At 42.4% G+C, this 23,211-nt stretch overlaps 1 protein-coding gene across 28 annotated transcripts in view; it reads left to right on the top strand.

The window, feature by feature from the left end:
• Positions 1 to 937: 937 nt before the first annotated feature.
• Positions 938 to 23,211, top strand: part of KIF13A (kinesin family member 13A) — a 216,575-nt gene continuing 194,301 nt past the window's right edge. For 20 of the 28 annotated variants that reach the window (XM_084967433.1, XM_084967426.1, XM_084967431.1 and 17 more), the window contains exons 1-2: positions 938 to 1,163; positions 1,437 to 1,527. In XM_084967433.1, the coding sequence (XP_084823559.1) occupies positions 1,109 to 1,163; positions 1,437 to 1,527 (146 nt within the window). In that variant the 5' untranslated portion in view covers positions 938 to 1,108. Of the gene's footprint in view, positions 1,164 to 1,436; positions 1,537 to 23,211 lie in introns of all 28 variants that reach the window. The other 8 variants (XM_084967441.1, XM_084967440.1, XM_084967437.1 and 5 more) reach the window with 2 other exon arrangements.

Genomic DNA, 23,211 nt, shown 5'->3' with positions numbered 1-23,211 from the left:
CCCAGTACAATTTCCATTGACCTTAAGGATGGTTGAATTCCCACAATCAAGCAAACTGGAACGATTTCCCTAGACCTAAATCTAAGGTTTTAGACTTTTGTACACTTCAAAATGCCTGGCACACAGTAAGCGCCCAATAAGCACTTGTTGAGCCGCACAGAATACATCAGATTCGCCCAGTTCAGCCCTGGCAGAGAGGTCGGCCTCTGGCAGGACGACAAAATCCATGGCTATTAAATTGTTATGTAAGAGTTAATGACCCTCCTGGCCCACTTGACATCTCTCCGGCAAGAGAAGTGCAAGGGCAGGGAAAGGAAGAGAGAGCAGTATTTGCAAACACTCTCTCTCTCGGTGGTAGGGGCACAGATTGATTTCTAGCCTTCGTTCACCATAAGGATCTGAAAACACCGCTGCGCGCGCCAGGCGGTGCGGGGCGGGAGGAGCGGGCGGCGTGCTGGCATTTCGGTTGAGGCGCATTCCCTTCCGTGGGTAAGGCCTGCCCACCCGGCACGCCCAAGGGCGCTGGGTCTGCGGGTGACAGCGGCCCCAGAAGGTGACTCGAGTTCTAGGCGGTGCCCGTGGGGTCCCCGCTGGCTCGGGTGCAGGCCGGGCCCGGGGAAACCGGGCGCCCCGCCCCGGGTGGCAGCAGCCCCGAGCCCCCAGCCGCTCGCCGTCCCCTCCCGGGTATCCGCTGCGCTCCAGTGGGCGCCGCCGGGCCCGGCTTCCCCGAGCCGGGGGGGCGCGCACGCCGCGAGGCGCGGAAGATGGCGGCGCGGCCGGGACCGGGGTGGCCGCGAGGGGCCGCGGCGCTTGGCGCTCGGCTGGGCCGGCGCGGCTAGAGCGGCGCCTGGGCCCGGGCGGCGCGGCCTCCTCCCCGCCCGCCGCCGCCGCCGCCGCGCCCCGCCCCGCGCGCCCGCCCGCCTGCCCGCCCCTCCCCGGGCCGCGGCCGTGCCCCGCGTCGCGCTCCCCCGGGATGGCCCGCGCGCCTCGGCGCTGCCTCTCGGAGCACACGGCGGAGCGGCGGCGGCCGCGCTCGGGGGGCGCGCGGCTGCGGCGGCGGCGGCGCCGCGCGTGAGGGGCCGCCTCGGGCCGAGCGGGCGCCGCCAACATGTCGGATACGAAGGTAAAAGTTGCCGTCCGGGTCCGGCCCCTGAACCGACGAGGTGAGGAGCTTTCCGCTCGTTTTCGTGTGTGGTCGGGCCGAGGGCGGGGGCAACTTTGGAAACTGCGGGGCCGCGGGGCTGGGGCGGCCGAAGCGGAGCCGGGGCCGGTGCGCCCGGCCGGAGGCGGCGCCCGCACCGGTCGCGGGAACCCGGCGCGCCGGCTCCCGGCTCCCGGCTCGGCCGCCTCCCGGGGGAGCACCGCACGGCGCACGAAAGCGGGCTGCGGGCGCGGATGCTCGACTTTGCAACGTCCGTTTTGCCTTTGGCTTTCAGAACTGGAACTGAACACCAAGTGCGTGGTGGAGATGGAAGGGAATCAAACGGTCCTGCACCCTCCTCCTTCTAACACCAAACAGGGAGAAAGGTAAAGCGGGTGCCGAGAGGGCGGGCGGGAGGGTCCAGCCCCGCCGCCTCCTGCAAGTTTGAGCCAGGAAAATGGGAGTGCTCTTTCCTATTGTTAGGAGGTCGGCTTCAAGTTTGTCGCACGCTCCTGGCTGAAGCTGTGGCAAGTCCAAGTTCCTCTCTCCTCCCTCTGCCCCCCTCCTCGTTGTCCCCTCCCACCTAGAGCGGCATCAGGCTGCGCCCCCGGGCCAGAGCCGGGACCAGTCCGCTGTGCCTCCTGTCGGGTTCGAGGCACCCAGAGAGTGAGGGAGCAGGATGGGACCCTTGAGACAATGAGTCCAACGGCCACATTTTACAGATGCGAAAACTGAGGCCTGAGTTGGGCAGGTGACCACCCCAAGGCCTGGTTCGTGGAACCCAGTGCCCTTGGTTCTTTCCACCCCTGCTCTGTTTGCTTTATTTGGCAGAACTGTTAAGGAACTTTGTGTGTAAAATGAGAGGTGGGAAGGAACACCCCCACAACAAAGCAAACAGTATTGTACGACGTAGGCTCAGGCCTGGACCATTTAAAATCTTTTTTTATTTATTTTTATTTTTTATTTTTGGTGCTGGGTTGAAATAATGCTTGAAGGTAATGCGCGAATTTTGATTTTCAAGGAAACAAAAGTAGTGCCCCGAGCTGTATAGACGATGGGGGGCATGTTTAAAAGGGGGCTGTATTTACTAGATGGCAACATATTTGCATTTGAAAAGTGACAACTGTTGGATCCTTATTAATTCAGCTCTATTCCACGCAGTAGTATGGGAAAATGCCGTAAAATAATTTGAATATTTGGCATTTTTCTGGTAAGCCCCTGAGAAGAAAACGGTTGGAATTCGTTCAGACTAGCAGTGCAGTAGCTTGTAAAAATAGAAAGGAAAAACCAGGGAGATTTGACAAAATTAATTCCTCTCTGGCATGAGTTTGTGTTTTTGAAAGTCACCTGTTGATTGATGTGATACAATTTAGTGCCTTTTTTTTTTTTTTTCCTCTTCGGAGATTTTTTTTCCCCCCACTGAAGAGAGACTGAAAGTAGGGTTTGTTACTTTATTGCCAAAGGAAGCAACTGCCTTTATTCTGTAATTCTATGGTGTTCAGACATAGTTTTGTTAAATTTGGGGGGAGAAATTACCAATAGGTGAGATGGGGAATTCTTTTTGTGCTGAGGCTAGACATTTTTATCCAGGGTACAAACATTCTGCTTCCTATAGCAGATTGTTACAGTGATTGTAAATAGCTAAGTTATATTTAAAATGTGTTAAATACTTTTCAGGAATGGGTGTATCCTTGGATAATATTTTGAGATACATTTTAGATATTTGTAGTATTTTAGATACATTTATAGCACTGTAGTTGTGTATTTCATGATGCTACTAACCTCACTGAGCAAATGAAAACATTTACAGATTAGATTCCCTCATCACCAGCATTTCCCCACCCCTCAACATGAATATTTTCATATTGTTTCAGAAAAAAAATTCTGCTGGGTCAGTCTTGAAAGCCATCTAGGGAACAGGTAGACTGTTAATTCCTTTTACATAGCTGTGGCTTCTCTTTTCCTTGCTGATTTGTCACCTACTCTTTGTCACTCTTACCTGTAAGGAATGTTACTGTTCACTACTATTTAATGAAATGAAGCTTTGTCATTTGTGGACAGAAACAGATTCAGTTTTGTGGAATTTGGATGGAAATTACAACTGTAGACCGTTGGTTTTGAAATGCTAAATAATCAGTTGACCATTTTTTGGGCCACCAACATGGTTACTAATCAGGATGTTTTAAGTACTGATTTGAAGGGTGATTTGGGGATTTATCCATCTGCTTGCTTATTGGAATAGCCCCTTATCTGGAGCTATAAGAATAGCATTGAAACATGGCTGTTCTCTGGTTCTGACCTCCTGACAAGAGGATAGGCGGATGGACTCTTTCTGTGGGCTTCTGCCTGGGTACCTGTCATTCAGTTAACACAGCAGTGCTGCTTGCAGGTTAGGATTACTGTCTTTGCAAGGATGGAGACATCAAATGCATTTTGATTTTCATCATGCAGCCTGCTTTCATATTTTTCCAACTGGCTTTTCCCTTAATGCTACAGTGCATTTAAAAATAGAAACAGTTCCTCTCTTGGGTTTTGGGTTGATTAATTGCAACAATGCTTCATGTTGTGTTTGCAATTCATTTCTATCATTTGTTTTGGAATAGAGCTCAGAGCAAGGCAAGACTATTATTTTTCTTACCTAGAAGTCCAAGATTTGAAGTTTAAGAAGTTCTTAAATTGATATTGGCAAACCTGTCAAATTGAAAATTACTATTTTTCTGACTATTGTAAGAAATTACTAATGTATTAATCACAATTGGAATTTTAAGTCACTGGATGACTGTTTGCAGATCTACTAGTAAAAACAAGCAAAGGTGCATTGGTTTCCAGGAAAAGAAACAGATAGGCTTAGCTTTCATAATTTCCCCCCATTGTGGAATCAAAGCCAAGACTAGATGTTACGGACTAAAAGATCACAGGGCTCCTGAGATTAAAGATGTTTGTTTTGGTCCTGAAATTCTAAGATTGTAACACATCACAGAGGTGCAGGTTAGTAGTAGCTGATGTGTGTATCAATCACCATTCTGAAACATTAAGACATTTATGAATGTTTCTTAAAATACCATTGCTGGAGATATTTTCCAAGTTCAGATCATGCAGGTACCATGCTTGGCAGAGGGGATCCAAAGATACCCAGTGCCCATCTCACCTTTGAGAGATGTGGGGACAGAGAGGCAAAAATAGTTAACAGACAATGTGGATTATGTAGGCTTGCTTTTGCCATTACATACGCCACATCACCTGGAAATTACCTTTTTTCCTCTCCTCTTCTTGAGGCTGTGACCTCGGGGAAGGCAGGTACCTTGTCCTACTTACTTCTGTGTCCCATGCCTCTGAGCATCTGGTGCATAGCAGGCACTCAGCAAATGTCTGCACTGTGATGGTTTGCGGTGTGATGGGAGGGCCAAAGAGGGGCTGTGGACGTGACCTGGGGCCTGGCATCCCTCAAAGACTGGTGGCATTTGCGCTGGTCACATGGGTGCAGGTTCACTTTTTCAAGGTTGAAAGTCCTTTGTCGAAGAAAGTGAAAGCATACCTGCCACAAATTACTTCTGGGTGATTGTGCTTGTGTGCGTGCGTGCGTGCAGGATGTGGAATAGGATGTAGAAGCCAGGCAATTCCAGAAGGGAGACTAGAATGAGAACCCTTACTATGCCTAAATGGATAATAGTTTAAAAATCAAAGTATAGCAGATATGCAGCACAGTCTTCCTCTCACCCCTGCTGTCATCCCTACGCTTCCCATCCTCATTCCCCCTTCTCTCCAAAGAAAGGTAACTATGGACATTCATTTCTCATGCCTATTTCAAATACACCCCCCCCACACACATATATGTTGTTTCCATGTATTCCAACAGATATATTTTCTATCCTTACATTCCGGTATACTGACTCCTTCATTAAAAGAAAAAAATTTTAATACCCAGTATGGTGGTAGTGCATTTAAAAATATACATACTAGGAGTATTTAAAGAGTGTTATAATGGAATATTTTCATTAGCTGTCATTGTTTTCCATTTCTTTGCTTAAATATAGGTAGATTGACATCTCTCACTTTAAGAAACAAGACTAGAAGTAATTATAGCACAGTATAGATTAGTGATTTTGTTCACAGTTCAAAGTTAAAAATGCATTTTACATTATGCAGTGTGTGCATACATATGTGAACGTTCATGAAAAAATTTACTGTGTGCAGTTTCTCTGTTGTTTCCTATCCTCTTCATCCCACTCTAATTCATCTTAGAAATGATGGCTTTGACTTGAATTAATTTCACAACCCACTAAAGGGTTACAAGTTTGTAATTTGAAAAAATACAGGTTTAGTGGGTAAGAGGTTGGGTTCTGTGATACACACACATACATACACATATTTGTGTGTGTGTGTGTGTGTATACATATATATAATCAGTGTAAATGGTTAAAAGTGTGAAGTAGTTGTATAGTTTATAAAGGCTATGATTAAAAAAAGAGAGAGGAGTTCCTGTCGTGGAATGAACGAACCTGAGTAGAATCCATAAGGATGCAGGTTCCATCCCTGGCCTCGCTCAGTGGGTTAAGGATTCAGCATTGCTGTGAGCTGTGGTGAAGGTTGCAGATGTGGCTTGGATCCCATGTTGCTGTGGCTGTGGTGTAGGCCGGCGGCTACAACTCCTATTCAACTCCTAGCCTGGGAACCTCCATATGCTGCAGGTGTGACCCTAGAAAAGACAAAAGACAAAAAAAAAAAAAAAAAAAAAAAGAGAGAGAGAGAGAATCAGAGTTCCTATTGTGACTCAGTGGCTTAAGAACCTGACTTGTGCCCATGACGATGTGGGTTGGATCCCTTGGATTCCTGTCCTTGCTCAGTGGGTTAAGGATCTGGCATTGCTGCAAGCTGTAGCCTGGGTTGCTGATGCATGGGTTGCAGATGTGCTCAGATCCCATGTTGCTCTAGTTGTGGCATAGGCTGGCAGCAGCAGCTCAAAAAAAAAAAAAACTTCCTAATTTCTAGCCCCAGAGGCAACCGTATATAGTTATTTTAGCTCATTCTTTTGGAATTTTCCTCCATATTTCTGAATAACCTACTAAGAGTACTAGTTTTTTAATTTGCTCTCCTCTGTTCTCTTTCTGTGCCTTATTCTCACCCCATCCCCAAATTCTCCCCATCCCCCATTTTCCCAGTATAGTTATGAAACAGGTCAATATTTAGTGTTGCCATTATTTATATGATTATATGGAACACGCTTGAGCCGTGTACTCTTCTATGATTTCTTTTACTGTCATACAAACCTTTTTGTTTTCCCTGGAGTTAGCAATTGTTTTTATTTTCTCCTTGTTCTCTAATTTGCTTCTTATATGCTTACCATTAATTTCACATTTAAGTTATTTGTCCCTTGCCCACATCTTCTTTCAAGACATTCAGATATATCAAGTACTCTCTTGACTTCATCTTCTTAGAAACATTTCTGCTTGACCCTTCTACCATGTTCCTTTATGAACTGGTAATCTCTGCCTGATGTAGCTGTCATCCTGGGGGTTCCTGTCGCATCAATCTAAGAATTCCTTTTACCTCTCTTCTGTGCGGAATCTCTGTTTTTCTGTTTCCCTTTTCTTTCTTGGTTTACTGCCTTTTGTGGAGCATATCCTTCGGTAGCTTTCTGATAAAATTTGGGAGGTAAAGTTTTTTGAACCCATGAAAATATCTTCCTTCTACCCACTTACCTCATTAGTAGTTTGGATGGGTATTAAGTTCTATTTTAAAGATAGTGGTTGCTTTAGTGTCTTCTAGTTACTAGCATTTCTTTTGAAAAGTCCAAAGCTATTTGGATTTCTAATCCTTTAGATGTGACCTAGATTTTCCCTTACTGAAATCTTATAGAATATTCTTGCTTTTCCGTTTTTGTGAAATCACAGTGGTGGGCCTTTGGATCTGGAAACTTTTATCCTTCAGTTCGGAAAATATTGTTAATTCATTAACAAATTCTCTTCTTCATTTACTGTGTTCTCTGGAACACTTATTTGGACATGGGGTTTCCTGAACTGGTCATCTAATTATTTTGTTTTTCCTTTCTACTTTTCATCTCTTGGTTTTGTTCCACCTTCTGAGAGATTTGTTCTACTTTATTTTTTACTTTTTATGTTTAATTTTTTCTGATATCATATTTTTAATGTCTAAAAGCTCTTTCAGTCTTTAAAAAAAATAGTGTCTAAGTTTCCTGGTTGTGGCATTTTCTGTGTCTTTTTGAAGGTACTAATGACAGTTTCCTCTATATAGTCGGCTTTTTTTTTTTTTTTTTTTAAGTGCATTGTTTTGTTTGTGTTGGTGTCCGTCTTTTATGTTAAGAGTCTTCCTCAAATGTATCTAGTTAGATAGGGTTTGGGCTTTCTCTAGGACAAGGACTATATATGATTCATCTTTATGTTCTCAGGGCTTAGATTCGGCAATGCCTAGCACCCTGAAAGCATTTTGTAAATTCTCTTTGCTGTTTTTAAAAAATTATTATTATTAAAAAGTTCTGTCAAATCCCTTTTATTTTTAACCTCCAACAATAGAAATAAAAATTTTTTCTTAAGAGCACATATAAATGCTGGAATTGAGTGTAGTAGCTCCTTTAAATAATTCTTAGTTATCCACATTCATAAAGATAATTAGTTGTAGTCAGTACAAAAGCTGGAAAAATTACAAAAATCCTATTTTTGTATCACTATTGCAAAAAAATCAGATTTTTTTTTTTTTGGAGGGGTCACCTTTAGTTTTAAAATTTATATGCTTTTTGGGTTGGGAAAAATTCTCAAACTGATACTAAACTGGCCAGTGTATCATCCTACCACTTGGCTGCTTCTGGCAAAATCTAGTTAGACATAAGTGGATAACTTGGATTGTTTCCAGTTTTTAATAAAATTACATATGCTATGCATTCATGTTTTAAAGAAATTTACAGGAAGAAGTCGTCCCCAAATAGTAAGCTTCCTGAAGACTTCTAGGTTTCTGACAGTGTTTCAACCATAGTTACCCTTTCTTAGATTTTCCCTGGAGCTAAGAACAGAGTTTTTATGCATTTAGAATTTAAAGGAGTTTGGAGAACATTACCAGCAGAGGAAACAGAATAGCAGATAAATTGACGTATAAAAACATTCAGAAAGAGTACTTTGTACCTTGACAGTGTAAGAAATGAAGTTTACTAACAGAACTGTCAGGAAAGGAAATAATACTAAAATTCACATGAAAACATGTATTAAAGCAGTCAAGAGTTGATCTATATGGGGTTCAGGAGCTGTCTTTTCAAAGATCACTCTACAGAATGCTTCTGGGAATTTAGATTCGCAAGTGTAAGAAGAAAATGTGAGAAATTTTTCCTTGGAAATTAGCTTGTTTGGCATTTTACCACCCAGCAACTATGTGGAAACTAAAAAAAAAAAAAAAAAAAGGAAAAAATGTGCAGTTTTCACATCTCTAAAATTTTGTTGTAAAAATGCATAATTCTTTTTTTTTTTTTGTCTTTTTGCCTTTTCTAGGACCGCTCCCGCGGCATATGGAGTTTCCCAGGCTAGGGGTCGAATTGGAGCTGTAGCTGCTGACCTACGCCAGAGCCACAGCAACGCCAGATCCAAGCCTTGTCTGTGACCTACACCATAGCTCACGGCAATGCTGGTTCCTTAACCCACTGAGCAAGGCCAGGGATCGAACCCGCAACCTCATGGTTCCCAGTCAGATTCGTTAACCACTGTACCACGATGGGAACTCCAAAAATGCATAATTCTTATATTTGATTGTAAGATCTCAGGTTAAAAAGAAAGGAGCCATTCTTGTAGACTCTCAGAATTAGGAGGACAACCGGTCCAGGACCCATCATTTGCTTGAATGAAGTCTTGATTTCATGTTACTCTGAGATTCAGTGAATCATTGATACTGTGTAGAACTTTTTTACCAAATTATCCTTGAAATGGACCTTTCACATCAAAGCACAATTGCATCTTTTTAAAAGATTGCTTCCTAAAATATTCTAAATTTTTTTTCTCTTTTTATGGCTGCTTCTGTGACATATGACAGTTCCCAGGCTAGGGGCAGAATCAGAGCTGCAGCTGCCAGCCTACACCACAGTTGTGGCAACACTGGATCTGAGCCTCATCTGTGACCTCCACTGCACTTTGCGGCAACTGCTTGTGGTAGCCTGGATCCTTAACCCACTGAGTGAGGCCAGAGAGCAAAGCCACATCTTCATGGACACTGTGTCAGGTTCTTAACCCACTGAGCCACAATGGGAACTCCTACTCTAAAATGTTTTTGAAGAAGCGTGGCAGAAATAAAAAAGGGGGTTGGGGGAATAGGGTGGGGTGGGAGGAAGTATCCTTATCCAGCCAAACCAAAAAAATCTATTATTGTTATTTTTCCTCTTCCTTCATTTTGTCCTTATCCATAAATTTAAGTTGTTGAAATTGCAGACTTCTGTTTGCCATTCTCCCATGTGTATTTTGTCATGCCTCACAATTTTCATAGCTAACAATTTTAATAATTGAGTAGCATTTCATAATTTTTAACCAAATTTCTGTATTTTTGGACCTGAGAGTTGTTTCTCATAATGATTATAAATGACCGGGAGCATCTTCTTAGAACTTTTGTAGAATCCTTTGCTAATTGAAAGGTATTTCTTCTCAAGCAAGCTTGCTAACACAGAAGTACATCTTTGAAGTTGTATAACATGAACCATTTCCTTACATTATAATGGAGTTAAAAGTTGACCATTTTTAGATTTAAGTATGAGCTAGGTTATGGAGAAAATGATTTTGCGTGGGGAGTAACCATGCAGGTGTTCTCACACCAGAGAGCACACCAGAGTCCTTTAGAGAGCCCCACCCGCCAAGGTTCTGCTCCCATGGCTTGGCTTGAGAGTTTGCATTTTTGACAAATCCTCAGGTGATGTTGATGCTCTTAGCTCAGGACCACACTTTTGAGAATCACTGCTCTGGACCAGCACCGTCCGGTAGGTGGAAATGTTTTACACACCAAGCCATGGGAGCCGTGGCTCAAGCCAAGCCATGGGAGCTGTCCAATATGGTGACCCCTCTTGGTGTAGGATTACTTGAAATGTGGCCGTGCAGCCAAAGAACTGAATTAAATTTCATTTCATTTTCATTAGTTTAAATGAAACAGCTACATGTGGCTACTGTATTGGACAGTACAGGTCTGGACATCGTTCGAAATCTTGCTTGCACATTTGAACTCCCAGAGATGCTTTAAAAATAGATGCTCGGGTCCTACCCCCAGAGTCTCTGGCTTAATTGGGCTGTTAGGATTTTTTAAACGAATTTCCATGTGTCCCTCTAGTTACTATTGCTCCTTAGCCAATCTCCCCCAGAGTTAGAGCTCTGAAACCACTTTTTTTTTTCCAGTGATTTTAATTTTTTCCATTATAGTTAGTTTGCAGTGTTCTGTCAATTTACTACTGTACAGCAAAGTGACCAGTCAGGTGTATATGTATATATATATATATATGCACACACACATTCTTTTTCTCACATTATCCTCCATCATGCTCCATCATAAGTGACTAGATATAGTTCCCAGTGCTATATAGCATGAAACCACTATTTTTTTATCCTCCTGGATTCTGTGGGCCAGGAATTTGGACAGAGCAGATAGGACTTGTCCCTGTTCCACGATGCCTGGGGCCTCATCTGTGAAGGCCAAAGTCTGAGGCTCTGGTCATCTGAAGGTGGGACTACCTGAGTGTCTGAGGTAGTTAACTCACCTGGTTGGCAGTTGATTCCGATGAGTAGCCATGCTTGACATACGCGGGTCTAGTTTAATAAACCAGGTTTTAAAGCCCAGTTTTACAGCTTGTCCTTTGGTTATTTTGCCATTTTGATTGTGGTCATGTATGCAAAAATTCTCGTAATCATTAACATCTCAGGTCTGAAAGCCTCATAAACTCAGCCTAAATATTTACCTTATTAAGGCAACTCATGGAGATTTAATAGGCTCCTCCTGTGCCAAGGGTATGTATTATTATGAAAGTTAAGCCTCACAAAGCTAAATAAATTGTCTCCCATTAAAAAAACTCCTAACTCTCTAGCCAGGTGTATTTAATCAAAATAGCTTATTTGTTTTTACTTATGCGGTGGCAGAGGGGGAAGGAATTGGCTCAGGCATCTAGATGCAGGGTCCTTGCCTGTCCCTTCAGCCAACCCCTTCACCTGACATCTTGGGAAGCACAGGGTTTTCAGCTTTCTAAAGGTCTGTGGACCACACTTCCCCAATTCAGGCCCTAGATCTACGCGGCAGTCCCAGCCTAAGCTTTTGGATCAGGATGGTGTGATAGCTAGATGGGAGGTCTTGGCACTGCCTGGTCCTGCCACGAACCTGGTCTGTATCCTTGAGCTAGCCAATAACCCTTTTCCATCTGAGTCTCTTCATTTGTCAAACTGCCAGCTAATCTAGGCCATCTTTAAGATTTTCGGGTTTTGTTTTTTTAAGCTCTAATACGGCTATACCTGCATATAGAGTTGAATCAGATGGAGTAAGTAGCTAACACATACAGGAGCTGAAGTGGGTTGCACTGTAATTTACTCCTTGTCAGGTTGTTGGGAGAACTGGGGAAGACAAGGTCACTTTCTTGGGAGGCCCTGTTTGCCTGTAGTAGCTGATGTGACCATTGGAGGTGTCAAGTGAAATGAGACAGCCACTAGCTCCAGACAGCTGACACCAGTACCCCTGCGCCCAGGAGCCTGGCTTCTGCACAGATACTCTCTGTGTCTCAGCTGGGACAGCAGCTTTCCTGGGTGCCTCCAGGCCATTGTCAGCCTTCTGATTCGGACCTTTCAATTAGTTATCTTGTGCAGTTGTGTTCTTTTGAGGAACCAGTGATTTTTAAGCTGTTCTTGCAGGCAGACAGCTGTGTTCTGTGATAAGTATGTACATGTGGGGGTGGAGAAATGGCATTTCCAGAGCCGCAAGCCTAAAGCTTCCTGGGGCAGCTTGTTTTGTTTCTGAGGGTTCTGCCCTAACCCCACCCAAACTATGGTTAAACGCCAGTATTTCTTATCTTTGATGGTGAGACAAATTGTTGGTGGGGCAGAGAGAGCGAGAAAGAGAGGGAGGGAGAGAGGAAGGAAGAGAGAGGAAGAGAGAGGTTTGTGTCCTCTTCCTATTCTTTTGAAAGCAGGGTGGAGTTAGTGATTCCATCTGGCCCTTTGGAGTCTGGTCTGTAGGTGTGATGAGCTTTGCTGCTCTTAGAAGAGGTGAGAGGAAATCTTTTGTGTGCAGGGAAGAAATTCAGTCTTTTTTTTTTTTTTTTAAGACAGGGAACAGGAAGGAAGGCTTTGAGGAAAGGGAAGCTTTACCCTTTGCTGTTGGCTCTTTGTGTCATCCTGAAGGGACACTCCCTTGATTGTACACCCACCAAGAATGACCATAACTATCCCTGTATCTCAAGCTGGGAGCCTCAGGGGAAAATTGGAAAAAAGCAAACCGTGCTGTGCTGAGCTCTTCTCTTGCGAGTGCTGAGTGGATAGATCCCAAATTTTGGGAGGGCCATGTACAGTGAACACTCGTGTGGTTTGTTAAACAGATTAACAAGCCTTTAAATATATTTACATTTTGTAGTTGAATAAAACAAGACCTCACCAGGGATGCTTTGTGTGCCCACTTATCCGTATCCCAGCTCCGTGAAGGGTTAAGATGTCTGGCTGAACTTGTAGTTGCTTCTGCTCCTTTTTAAATTAGATAACAAACTGTTAGCATTTTTTGTTTGCTTTTGTCTTTTGTTTCCTATCCTTAATGACTTCTATTTACATAGTTAATTAAAGTTTAGTATTCACACATATGAATTGTACCAGGGGATGGTTACAGTATTGCATTGAGAAAGATCCTTAAAATTACTTGTTTCAAGGGTAATGTTTTGAGTAAGGAAGAAGGAGTGTGGCAGGGAAAGCTTATCAAGATAATGGTGTTAAATTTGAGCAGCCTTATCCAGTTTTAAACATCTGCTTTTTTGATCTAGAGTTACTGTAACAAATAGGTAACATTAGCATGGTAGTGTAAGTTTTTTGGAGTAGAATAGTCTGCGTTTTTGTAGTGAATTAGGCAGTGGAAATCATTTTCTCCATTTTTTTTTTCCTTTAAATATTGAACGGAAAGTCTTCCTTATTTGCGTGTATAATTGAATTTTTTGAATGGCAGGGTGTAGGTTTGCTTTTGTACTTTGATGCGTTGAAATAACCTCACCCATCTATTTAAAAGTTACCCTAAGTGAAGTTTAGATTTTCTTATGTGAATGACCTCGCGTTTGACCCAGAGCTTTTACTCAATGAAAGGAAATCTTTTACTTGCCTTTGGTGTGTTTCTGTGGCCATCATCTGGGTGTGAAAAGCTGGTTTTGTAAAACACTATCAAGTACTGTGACAGAATGGTGTAGTGATCAAGAGCCACTCAGAACTTGAGACAAACTGCTTGTATCTGAAACTGAATCTGCAACTTAGGAGCTGCGAAATATTGGGCAAGTCCCTTAACCCTCTGTGCCTTGGTTTCCTTATTAGTGAAATGGGACTAATAAAAGTACAGACCTCATAGGGGTTGTGCGGATTAGTGTTACCTGAAAAACTGGGTTCACCTCTTGAAGGGTGTTGAGCCAAAAGCCACAACCAAGGCAGGGAGCAGGAGGAGGAGAATTTATTAATTGGCAGCAAGTAAGGAGAACACTGGGGATCTTTCCCAAAGTTGTAGCTCCTCAACAGAATTGGGGAAGTTTTTAAGCTAAGGGTACCCAAGAGGCTTTGGTGGTGCATGCATGTTCATGAAGGCACTTGAGCAGAGGAGAATTCAGCATTGAATTTGGGCAAAGCCAATGGAGTCCAAGCTTCTGACTGAAGTTAGAAAAGACCAAGTTCATTTTCCCGTCCTCCACCTGGGTGGGGGCCTTATTTCCTGCCGAACTCAAAAATTTGCGTCTGATTATTATGTATATCCTTTGAGGAGGAACTAGGATTGTTTTTATCACTGAACGGTGTTTCTTGACTCTTTTTCCTTTGTTCTTGCATACCCTCACTTCCTTGAAGGTTATTAATTTCTGAGACCTGTTCAAGGGCAAGCGTTGTGGCTGGGTTTAGATCACAGAATGGCTTAGGCTAAAAATGGCTTCTACGTCTTCTTCTTCTGCCTGGTTCACTTTCTCTGGGGACCTCCTATGCACATTAGCACAGTGCCTTGCACTCATTACACATTAAGTGTCAACAGTTTAACATTTTTATTAATGTGGAACACTTAAGGTGTGTTGACCTAAGCTTTGTTTCTCATTTCAAGTTTAATAAGTGTACTTTTTGAAACATCTGAAAAGAACAATTAAAGAAGGAAGTCTCAAAATTCTTTTAATCGTTAGGAATTCTCAGATTACTTTTGATTTACATGTGGACACTTCATGCAGTATGTGTTGAGAGACCACGTGTGTGGTTTAAACCAGACACCTGCTGAGCCTCAGCTGACAGATCACAGGGGCACTGCTCTGTGGAGATGGATGCAGTGAATTTTGTTCAAAGGGACATTTCTTCTGTAATAGGTGTTCACTGGTCTAGTCATTTGGCAGTCATTTGGGTAGAGAATATATGTCCAGAAATTGTGTGTGAATACACTGAGAAGTGAAGTGTTCTTGACAAAATTTTGGTGCATTCGTAAAAGTGTGTTTGGGAAGAATGGGGGAGTCGGTGATGGGAGGGTACACCAAAGCCCTGGAATAAGATCTGAGGGGGGAACCTCCATGCAAATAGCCTGCCCTGGAATTTTATCAATTGCCAAACTATTTGAATAACAAGAGAGCCTGTTTGGACCTGCCCTGGGTCCTTCGTTGGGTTGGGACTCTAGCATTAGTTGTGCAACTTCAGCTCTGTGTAGTGAGTGCTGTTCCATTGCTACCTTAGACATAATATGTTCTCAATAAATGTCTGTTATACTTGATCATATTTCTATTAATTGGATATATGGTTAAGAAGCTTTAGTTAGTATAAGAAAATTGTAGATGGTTAGTTAGTACTACCTAGTCATAAATTGACTTCTAAGGAAATCAACATCTGAAGCTACCAAAACATTGTGTTCAGTAATGGGTTTCTGTGCTTTTTTTTTTTTTTTTTTTTTTTTTTCCCTTCCTGAGTGTTGGAAATCAAGATAACTCTGGCCCAGTCGCCAGTGTCAGAAAGTGAGACACGTGGACTAGGAGAAACCTCAACAAAGCTCTTTACTTTTGTAGAAGGGTGTGGGTACTCCAAAAAGCGCTTGCGCTGAATAAAGGACACTCCCCTATTTATCCCTAATGCAGGTGGTTTACCTGTCCCCTTCCCATAGGTCAGGTCAGGGTTCACATTCTTCCTGGTTGGCTAATTTGTTTTTTTATTTTTATTTTTTATTTTTATTTATTTTTTGTCTTTTGTTGTTGTTGCTATTTCTTGGGCCGCTCCCGCAGCATATGGAGGTTCCCAGGCCAGGGGTTGAATCGGAGCTGTAGCCACCAGCCTACACCAGAGCCACAGCAACGCGGGATCCGAGCCGCATCTGCAACCTACACCACAGCTCACGGCAACGCCGGATCGTTAACCCGCTGAGCAAGGGCAGGGACCGAACCCGCAACCTCATGGTTCCTAGTTGGATTCGTTAACCACTGCACCACAGCGGGAACTCCCTCAGTTGGCTAATTTGAAACAAATTGTTACTGGGAGAAGAGGGAAAGAGGAGGGCCCCCCCCCCCCAGGAAGGCATTTCAGCAAAATGGAGTAACCAAGATTTCCTTTGATAGAAAAGACATTATGTTACTTTCCTCATGAGGAAGCTGACTTTATTATCCCAGCCCCCAGACTGGTGACTCTGGTTCCAGTGTTTACCATGTTGCAGACATGGACTCAGGACCTCTCTATTAAAAATTCAAAGTGGAGAGATAGTTTTACTTGTAATTCTGGTTCTCCGGCACCCCTTAAGTTTTATCCTGAACTCATTTACTTATCTGTTTGTTTGTAATTTTTTGATTTTTGGTAGTATTTCACTGACGCACTAAAATTCAGAAAATATGTTTAGGCTATTTCATAGAAACATTCTAGTTTCCTTTGAACTTACTAGTCATTTTCTTAAACATTTTTTCAAAAAATAAATATGCAAACCTAAATGTGTGCATATTTGTGGTGTTTTTTTTAATAAGGGAGATATGTGTGTGCCCTCTTAGAAGTTTTGATCAAGTTATCCAATTTCTTGTGTGCAAAAATACAGAAAAAGCTAAAGAGGAAGATTATGAAAAGTTTTTATGTGCTAAATACTTTGTGCATTTGCAGGAACGAGCACCAAGCATGCTCCTTTGTTTTTCTCCTTTTTCCCTCTGTATGTAGAACATCTCAGCCAGCGTTCCCAAGCCATGGCTTTGGGGAAAACACAGGAGTGTTTCTCCATTTGCCACACTCTGCTCTCGGCTGTGCCTCTGATGTCTTCCAGGCTCTCAGAGTTCACTACTGCTGCCCCTGGTTCCACCCCTGGATGCTGAACTTGATGGGATGAACTTGATGGGGGATGGGGAGGAGAAGGAATTACAGGGATTGGGTAGGCCTGGGCCCTGGCTTTCCAGGCCCTCCCCAAAGGCTTCTTGGTAATCTGGAGTCAGCATTAGGCCAAGGTGAGTGAGACAGGGTCAGACCATGCATGCTTCATTCTGTAGCTGGAATGTGTTAAAGCCTCTGAGGTCTGTATATTGTACATCTTCGATTTGAAATGGAGAGATAAATCCTTTGACTTGATTAGTTGACCTTCCTTATTAAATAGCTGCCAATCAACATGTTTCTGAGCCAGAAAGAATCCCTCTAGGTAGGACCCTGAATGCAGAGGATTCTGAGAGAGGAGATCTGATGGCAACATGAAGACAGTGCATAGACTTCAGGCTGGTTACATGCTTACAGAAGTTTGCCTGCTTCAGTTACAAAGTGTTTGTTTTTGATCAATTTTAATGAGGTCTGGACCTTGGATAGCCCTGGCCTTATTTGGTGAATTCTTTCTGGGGACCTCACTGATAGACCCTGGTACTGATGGCTGAGCAGAAATAGGTGAAAACCATTTTAAAGCTTGGAATTGGAATCCCTGTTGTGGTTCAGAGGAAGCTAATCTGACTAGTATCCATGAAGATTCGGGTTCGATCCTTGGTCTCGCTCAGCGGGTTGGGGATCCGGCGTTACCAAGAGCTGTGGTGAAGATTGCAGACAAGGCTTGGATCTGGCTTGGATCCCACACTGCTGTGGCTTATGGTGTAGGCTGGCAGCTACAGCTGAGATTCGACCCCTAGCTACAAACTTCCATATGTGATGGGTGTGGCCCTAAAAAGCAAGGAAAGAAAGCCTGGAATCCATTCTCCTGATCATTCTGGTGCCCGTCTTCCATCCATTTGTCCAAAAGCTGTGGCCCTGAGTCCAGGCAGAAATGAGTATTGCAGAAGGCCAGCTTGTTCACGTGTGTTTGCCTGCAGTGGGCTGCTGTGAAAATGCAAGCAGATTGGTTCTTGATCTGCTATAGGGTTGGATAAGTGGGAGTAATGTGGTATTCGTTGGAGGGCTGAAAACTGTAGTTAGAATTCGAACATGTGGAAACTTAACCAAACCAAAACTACCTCTTGGTGGTATCTTCTCCTTTATTTCACCAAGCCCCTGGGTAGAGTGAGGTAATTCACTTAGCGTGGCCTTACCCCTCATAGTGATTGCGCCAAGATGCTTGTTGGCCAGAGCCCCACAGTCCCAAGCTTGAAGCCCCCCACCCTGCCCCCCACTGCTCAACCCACAAGTCCCTGTGCCATTAAGACATAGCAGGCTGCCCTTTTCTGAGTGAGGTGGAGTTGAGAGAAGCTCAGGGCCTATGTATTGGGGAAACGCTGTTCCTAGTATTGGTTACTATGTTTTTTAACCCAAGGTTTGGTGTGACTGATCTCTTGGGAATTCACAGATAACTTTTGCACAGCTTAGGGCTTCCAGACACAGGAAAGTAAAAGGCATATATCCTTCCTTCTCTTTTTAAATTCTCAAATAACTTTTTCATGTAATTTTTTCTAGTCATAACAGTGACATCCACTGATAACTTAGAATATATAGGATATTAGAGATATGTAAAATAAAATTTGCTCACTATCCTAATAATATTTTGATGCATTCCCCTTTTTCCGTGCATGATATTTTATACTGCTGAATGAGGAAGTTATTTCTTAAGGTTGTGAAAAACAGCAATTGCATACTGCCTCTAGACTGTAACAATATCTAAAATTTTGAAATACTAACCTCAGCTAAGCATTAGTCCAAGTCAGAATTCTCTTGACATTTTATGTGTGTTGCTTTATCTTTTAAAAATTTTTTATTAAAGTACAGTTGATTTACAGTGTTATGCCAATTTCTGCTATAGAGCAAAGTGACCCAGTCATCCATATATATATACATTCCCTTTCTTATATGATCTTCCATCGTAGTCTGTCCCAAGAGACTGGATATACTTCCCTGTGCTCTGCAGTAGAACCTCATTGCTTATCCATTCTAAATGTAATCGTTTGCATCTACTAACTGTCTGCTAACTCCCCGTCCATCCTACTCCCTCCCCTCCTCCTTGGCAACCATGAGTCTCTTCTCTATGTTTGTGAGTCTGTTTCTATTTTGTAGATAGGTTCATTTGTGCCATATTTTAGATTCCACCTATAAGTGATATCATATGGTATTTATCTTTTTCTGATTTACTTCATGTAATGTGAGAATCTCTAGTTGAATCCACATTGTTGCAGATGGCATTCTTTCTCTTTTTTTTATGACTGGACAGTATTCCATTGTATATATGTACCACATCTTCTTAATCCATTTATCTGTCAATGGACATTTAGTTTGTTTCCATGTCTTGGCTGTTGTGAATAGTGCTGCTCTGAATATTGCTTTATCTTTAATATCTCTCTTCACCGGTTTTCCCCTCCTCAGACTAATTTTTCCTTGAGAAAGTGCTCAGCACCAAAGGGAATAGAATGTCTGCTCAGCCGAGTGTGATGTGTGGGATATTTGGAATTTCCCTCATTGATAAAGTAGCATTAATGGCACTAATTCTGGAGTCCAGGCTTCCTGGGTGTAAAGCTGAGCATCTGAACTTAACTAGCTGGGTGATCTTGAGCAATCTGTTGAAATAACCTCACGTAGCTTTGATTTCCAACTTAGTTTAAAAATAGATAAAGCACTTAATAATTTCTAGCACATGGAAAATATTGAGTGTTAGCTACTTTTATTAGTGCATTGTTATTAAAGCAGCAGTAAGAGCCGTAAGACAGGGATGGTGCTGAAGTAGTGTGATGAATAATGGTGATAAGAACAAAAACACCTTCAGGTAACTTCTTAGAGTTATTTGATGAAGGATGCAGTCAAGCTATGCTTGATCTGTGTTGAAACAGACATTGTGCCTTATTTAGATCTATTTGTTTGTTTGTTTTGTCTTTTTCCAGGGCCGCATCTGCGGCCTATGGAGATTCCCAAGCTAGGGGTCTAATCGGAGCCGTAGCCGCCAGCCTAAGCCACAGACATAGCACCGTGGGATCTGTGACCTACCCCACAGCTCACGGCAACACTGGATCCTTAACTCACTGAGCGAAGCCAGGGATCGAACCTGCAGCTTCATGGTTCCTAGTCGGATTCCTTAACCACTGAGCCATGACAGGAACTCCTAGTTTTCATTCATGCTCTCCATTATTGTAAATGCTCAAATTGTCACATATTGACCAATGAGAATCTTCTTAATTGTGTTCGTTCAGTTACTCTTTAGAACTTTTGAAAGTGCCCTTGCTCACTGGCAAAAATATGTCCCAGAATCTTGAATACTCACTGTGGCAAACTGTAAATCCATTTAGTGGAAAAGAGTCAAATTTGAGACAAATTCTAGTGGGTGTACTAGGTCATTTCTCATAAGTATTAAAGTTGCTGTGTTAGGTCACTTTAGAGACAGAATTAAAAGTACACATACATGTGGAGTTCCCGTTGTGGCTTAGTGGAAACGAATCTGACGAGTATCCATGAGGACTCAGGTTTGATCCCTGGCCTCGTTCAGTGGGTTAAGGATCTGGCATTGCCATGTGGTATAGGTCGCAGACGGAGTTCGGATCTGGCATTGCTGTGACTGTGCCATAGGCCAGCAGCTACAGCTCTGATTCAACTCCTAGCCTGGGAGCCTCCAGGTGCAGCCCTAAAAAGACCAAAAAAAAAAAAAAAAAAAAAAGTACACATGTATAATTTTTATGAGTTGACATTGATAATTTTAATTTTAACCTTGCCTTTTTCATGCTGCTTACCTGTTTGAAAGTTTTAGCCCCAACGTTAGACTTCTTTTTAATTTGATGAACTTGTGATTATTCCTTAATCTAAAATTATGGCTAAAGCTAATGTGTTCTTCATCACCACGAAGGTAAATTAAAAATAAAACAAGGTCAATATCAGCCCTGATAATAAAGCTACTGAATAAGTGACAAGATGTAATATCACAGATGTCTTTGATTGCTGTGCTCTGAAAACATCTCACTAATGAAGCGCAGTTAAATTACTTTGTTTTGAGTCACTCGAAATAATTTTTTTTCCTTCCGGCTTCTAAAAAAAGAATGGAACTTTTGACTCAGTAAAAGCTATGTGAAATTTTATAAGGACCAGTGAAATAGTTTTTATGTCTAAACTGAATTTCTCTCATTCATTGTTGAAATGCTGGCCAGTAAAATGATTTTTTAGGAGATTTGAATCAAGTGGAACAAAAGACTTATTCTTCCTCACCTATGATTTTTTAATATTTGAATATTGTTCTCTGGGAGTCAAGATGTTTCCATGTCTAGCCTTTATTTCTTTAACACCTAATTAAATATGTGGGCAGACCATATCTGGATATTAAACATGACCAGAAAGTAAGAACTGTCAGAGAAAACTAATCCAGCGTTTTCCTTTGGGACACCTTAGGTTCCTTTGATATATATATTTATATATCTTTCAGAATCCTAAAAACATTTATCTGGCAAAATCAAGTCAACTTTGAAGATCTTCAGATGGCGGTCACCTAAGTCTGTGAAAAATTTGCCAGGCTAGTGTCATTTTTGTCCAATACACATTTTTACCAAAAACCCAAAACCAAGAGCAAAACAAAAACAAAAATCCCCAAACCAAAAGATACCCAAACAAACAAACCTTAAACTTCTGGGTTTCTCCTCAAGAAGGCAGCATCAGTGGAGGTCCAGTTCTATGGCATTCCACTAATATTTTCTTCCTGCATATAATAGTGACACTTTCTACCATTTAAATAAATTTGATTTACTTGCACTTTACCTAATAATGGGATTCAACACTTAGCTTTGCTTTTGCTGCATTTGAGGGCAATAGGGAATAAGGTACAGTTTCCTGATGTCATCTTTTGAGAACCGTGGACAAGACTTATTAAGAAATGATCATGGCTTCTGAAAAGTAGGAAAATGGACTTGTTTGAGTATTGTTTGCATTTGGTGTACCGTTTTTCAAATGTGTTTAATGAGAGTAAGGTGTCTACAATATGAGCAACTAAAAGAAGAGGAAGAGACTTAATGGAGGTGGTTTACTCTAAACTGAATGATTAGTTCCTGGATAATATATATATTTTTGGGCTGTGCACATAGCATACAGAAGTTCCTGGGTTAGGGATCAAAGCCAAGCCACAGCAGTGACAATGCCAAATCCTTAACCCCTAGGCCACTAGGAAACTCCCTGGATAATAGTCTTTAAAATCAACTTTATTGAGGTATAATTTACCTACAGTAAAACAAACTCATTTTATTTTTATGTTGTAGTAGACTTTATTTATAAATGGACCCATTTTTAAGGGTACACTTTCTTGCATTTTAATAACTACATGCATCTGGGTAACCACCAGCCCTAAGATAGAGACTGTTTCCATCACCCAACAGTTGTCTTGGAGCCTTTACAGTCATTGGTAATATACTGTTCATGTTGTAAGACTTTTTCTCCCTGCGCCCTTCTTCCTCCTTCTCTGGGATCTACTTTTACTGGTCACAAGGCTGAAAGAGAAGCAAAACTCTTTGCATTCTACACCCAGCGGTCATGTGATTATACTTTATATGGGATAAATGATTGTCCTCATGAACTTTAAGTTTGTAGCACATGGGGAGATAGGACAGACTGACCTGAAGTCTGAAGAATTGACGCAAATGCCTGTGTTTAAGATACTTTGGGGCTGGCCGATAACATAAACTTGATTCCTACTCATGGCTTGTCATTAATAAACCAGCACTAATTGGAGAAATCAAATTTTGAGTCAAGCATGCGGAAGATTCACATTGAATGGACAAGTGTCGATTGACTGTGTTTATACCTGCAACAGTGGAGGCTCCAAGGAGACGGGGAGAAAGGAGCACAGGGAATTTGCCAGGTCACATAGCTGTAAGTCTTGAGCTCTCTGTGGCTGAGCTCTTTTGGGGTACCTGCGGATGACCTCCAGACTCAGTAGACGTTCATGCAGCCCACACAGGAGGGCTGAGCTACAGGAGCTGCAACCTGCTTCTCCTTCTGGCTCCTACCCTTGCGGGTTCTGCCCGTGTCCTTAGTCAGTGTCTCCTGTTTGTTGCCTCCATCCCAGGTACCTTCACACATCTTTCCTGTGCTTTTTGTCTTTATGGCCTCTCTTGTGGCTTACTGCTTGCCTCTCTCCTGTGTCTCAGCGCTTTCGGGAAAAGTGTGACCTTTTATGGCTGCTCCAAGCCTATACTACAATTTATTTCTGTATTTTCACTGAAGGGAAAATGCTGTCAATTATAAGATTGGTCAGTATTGAGGTGCCACAAAAGAAAGAAAAAATGTTATTCATTGAGCCATTAAACCTTGATTGTCGTATGTGTCCTGATTCCAAAATGTTAAAATGGGGATAAAAGACAGGGTCACCAGCTAAGCACTGAGTGCTCCAGAGCACACACTGGAAACCAGGGCTTAGGGAAGAGGATATCCAGAGCAAAAGAAATAGTTTGAAGCTGGGAGCACGACGCCCAGTGTACATTGTAAAGTCTGTGTAGCTGCTGGAGGTGGACCTCATATTTGGCTGGAATTTTTTAGAAG

Source organism: Sus scrofa, chromosome 7 (genome assembly GCF_054392235.1).
Source record: "Sus scrofa isolate SSC_HxYL_T2T_F1_AM1 chromosome 7, Sscrofa_HxYL_maternal_Yorkshire_Landrace_v2.0, whole genome shotgun sequence".
Classification (NCBI taxonomy): domain Eukaryota; kingdom Metazoa; phylum Chordata; class Mammalia; order Artiodactyla; family Suidae; genus Sus; species Sus scrofa.
The sequence above is the reverse complement of the archived record's forward strand: the minus strand, read 5'-3'. Positions and strand labels throughout refer to the sequence as shown.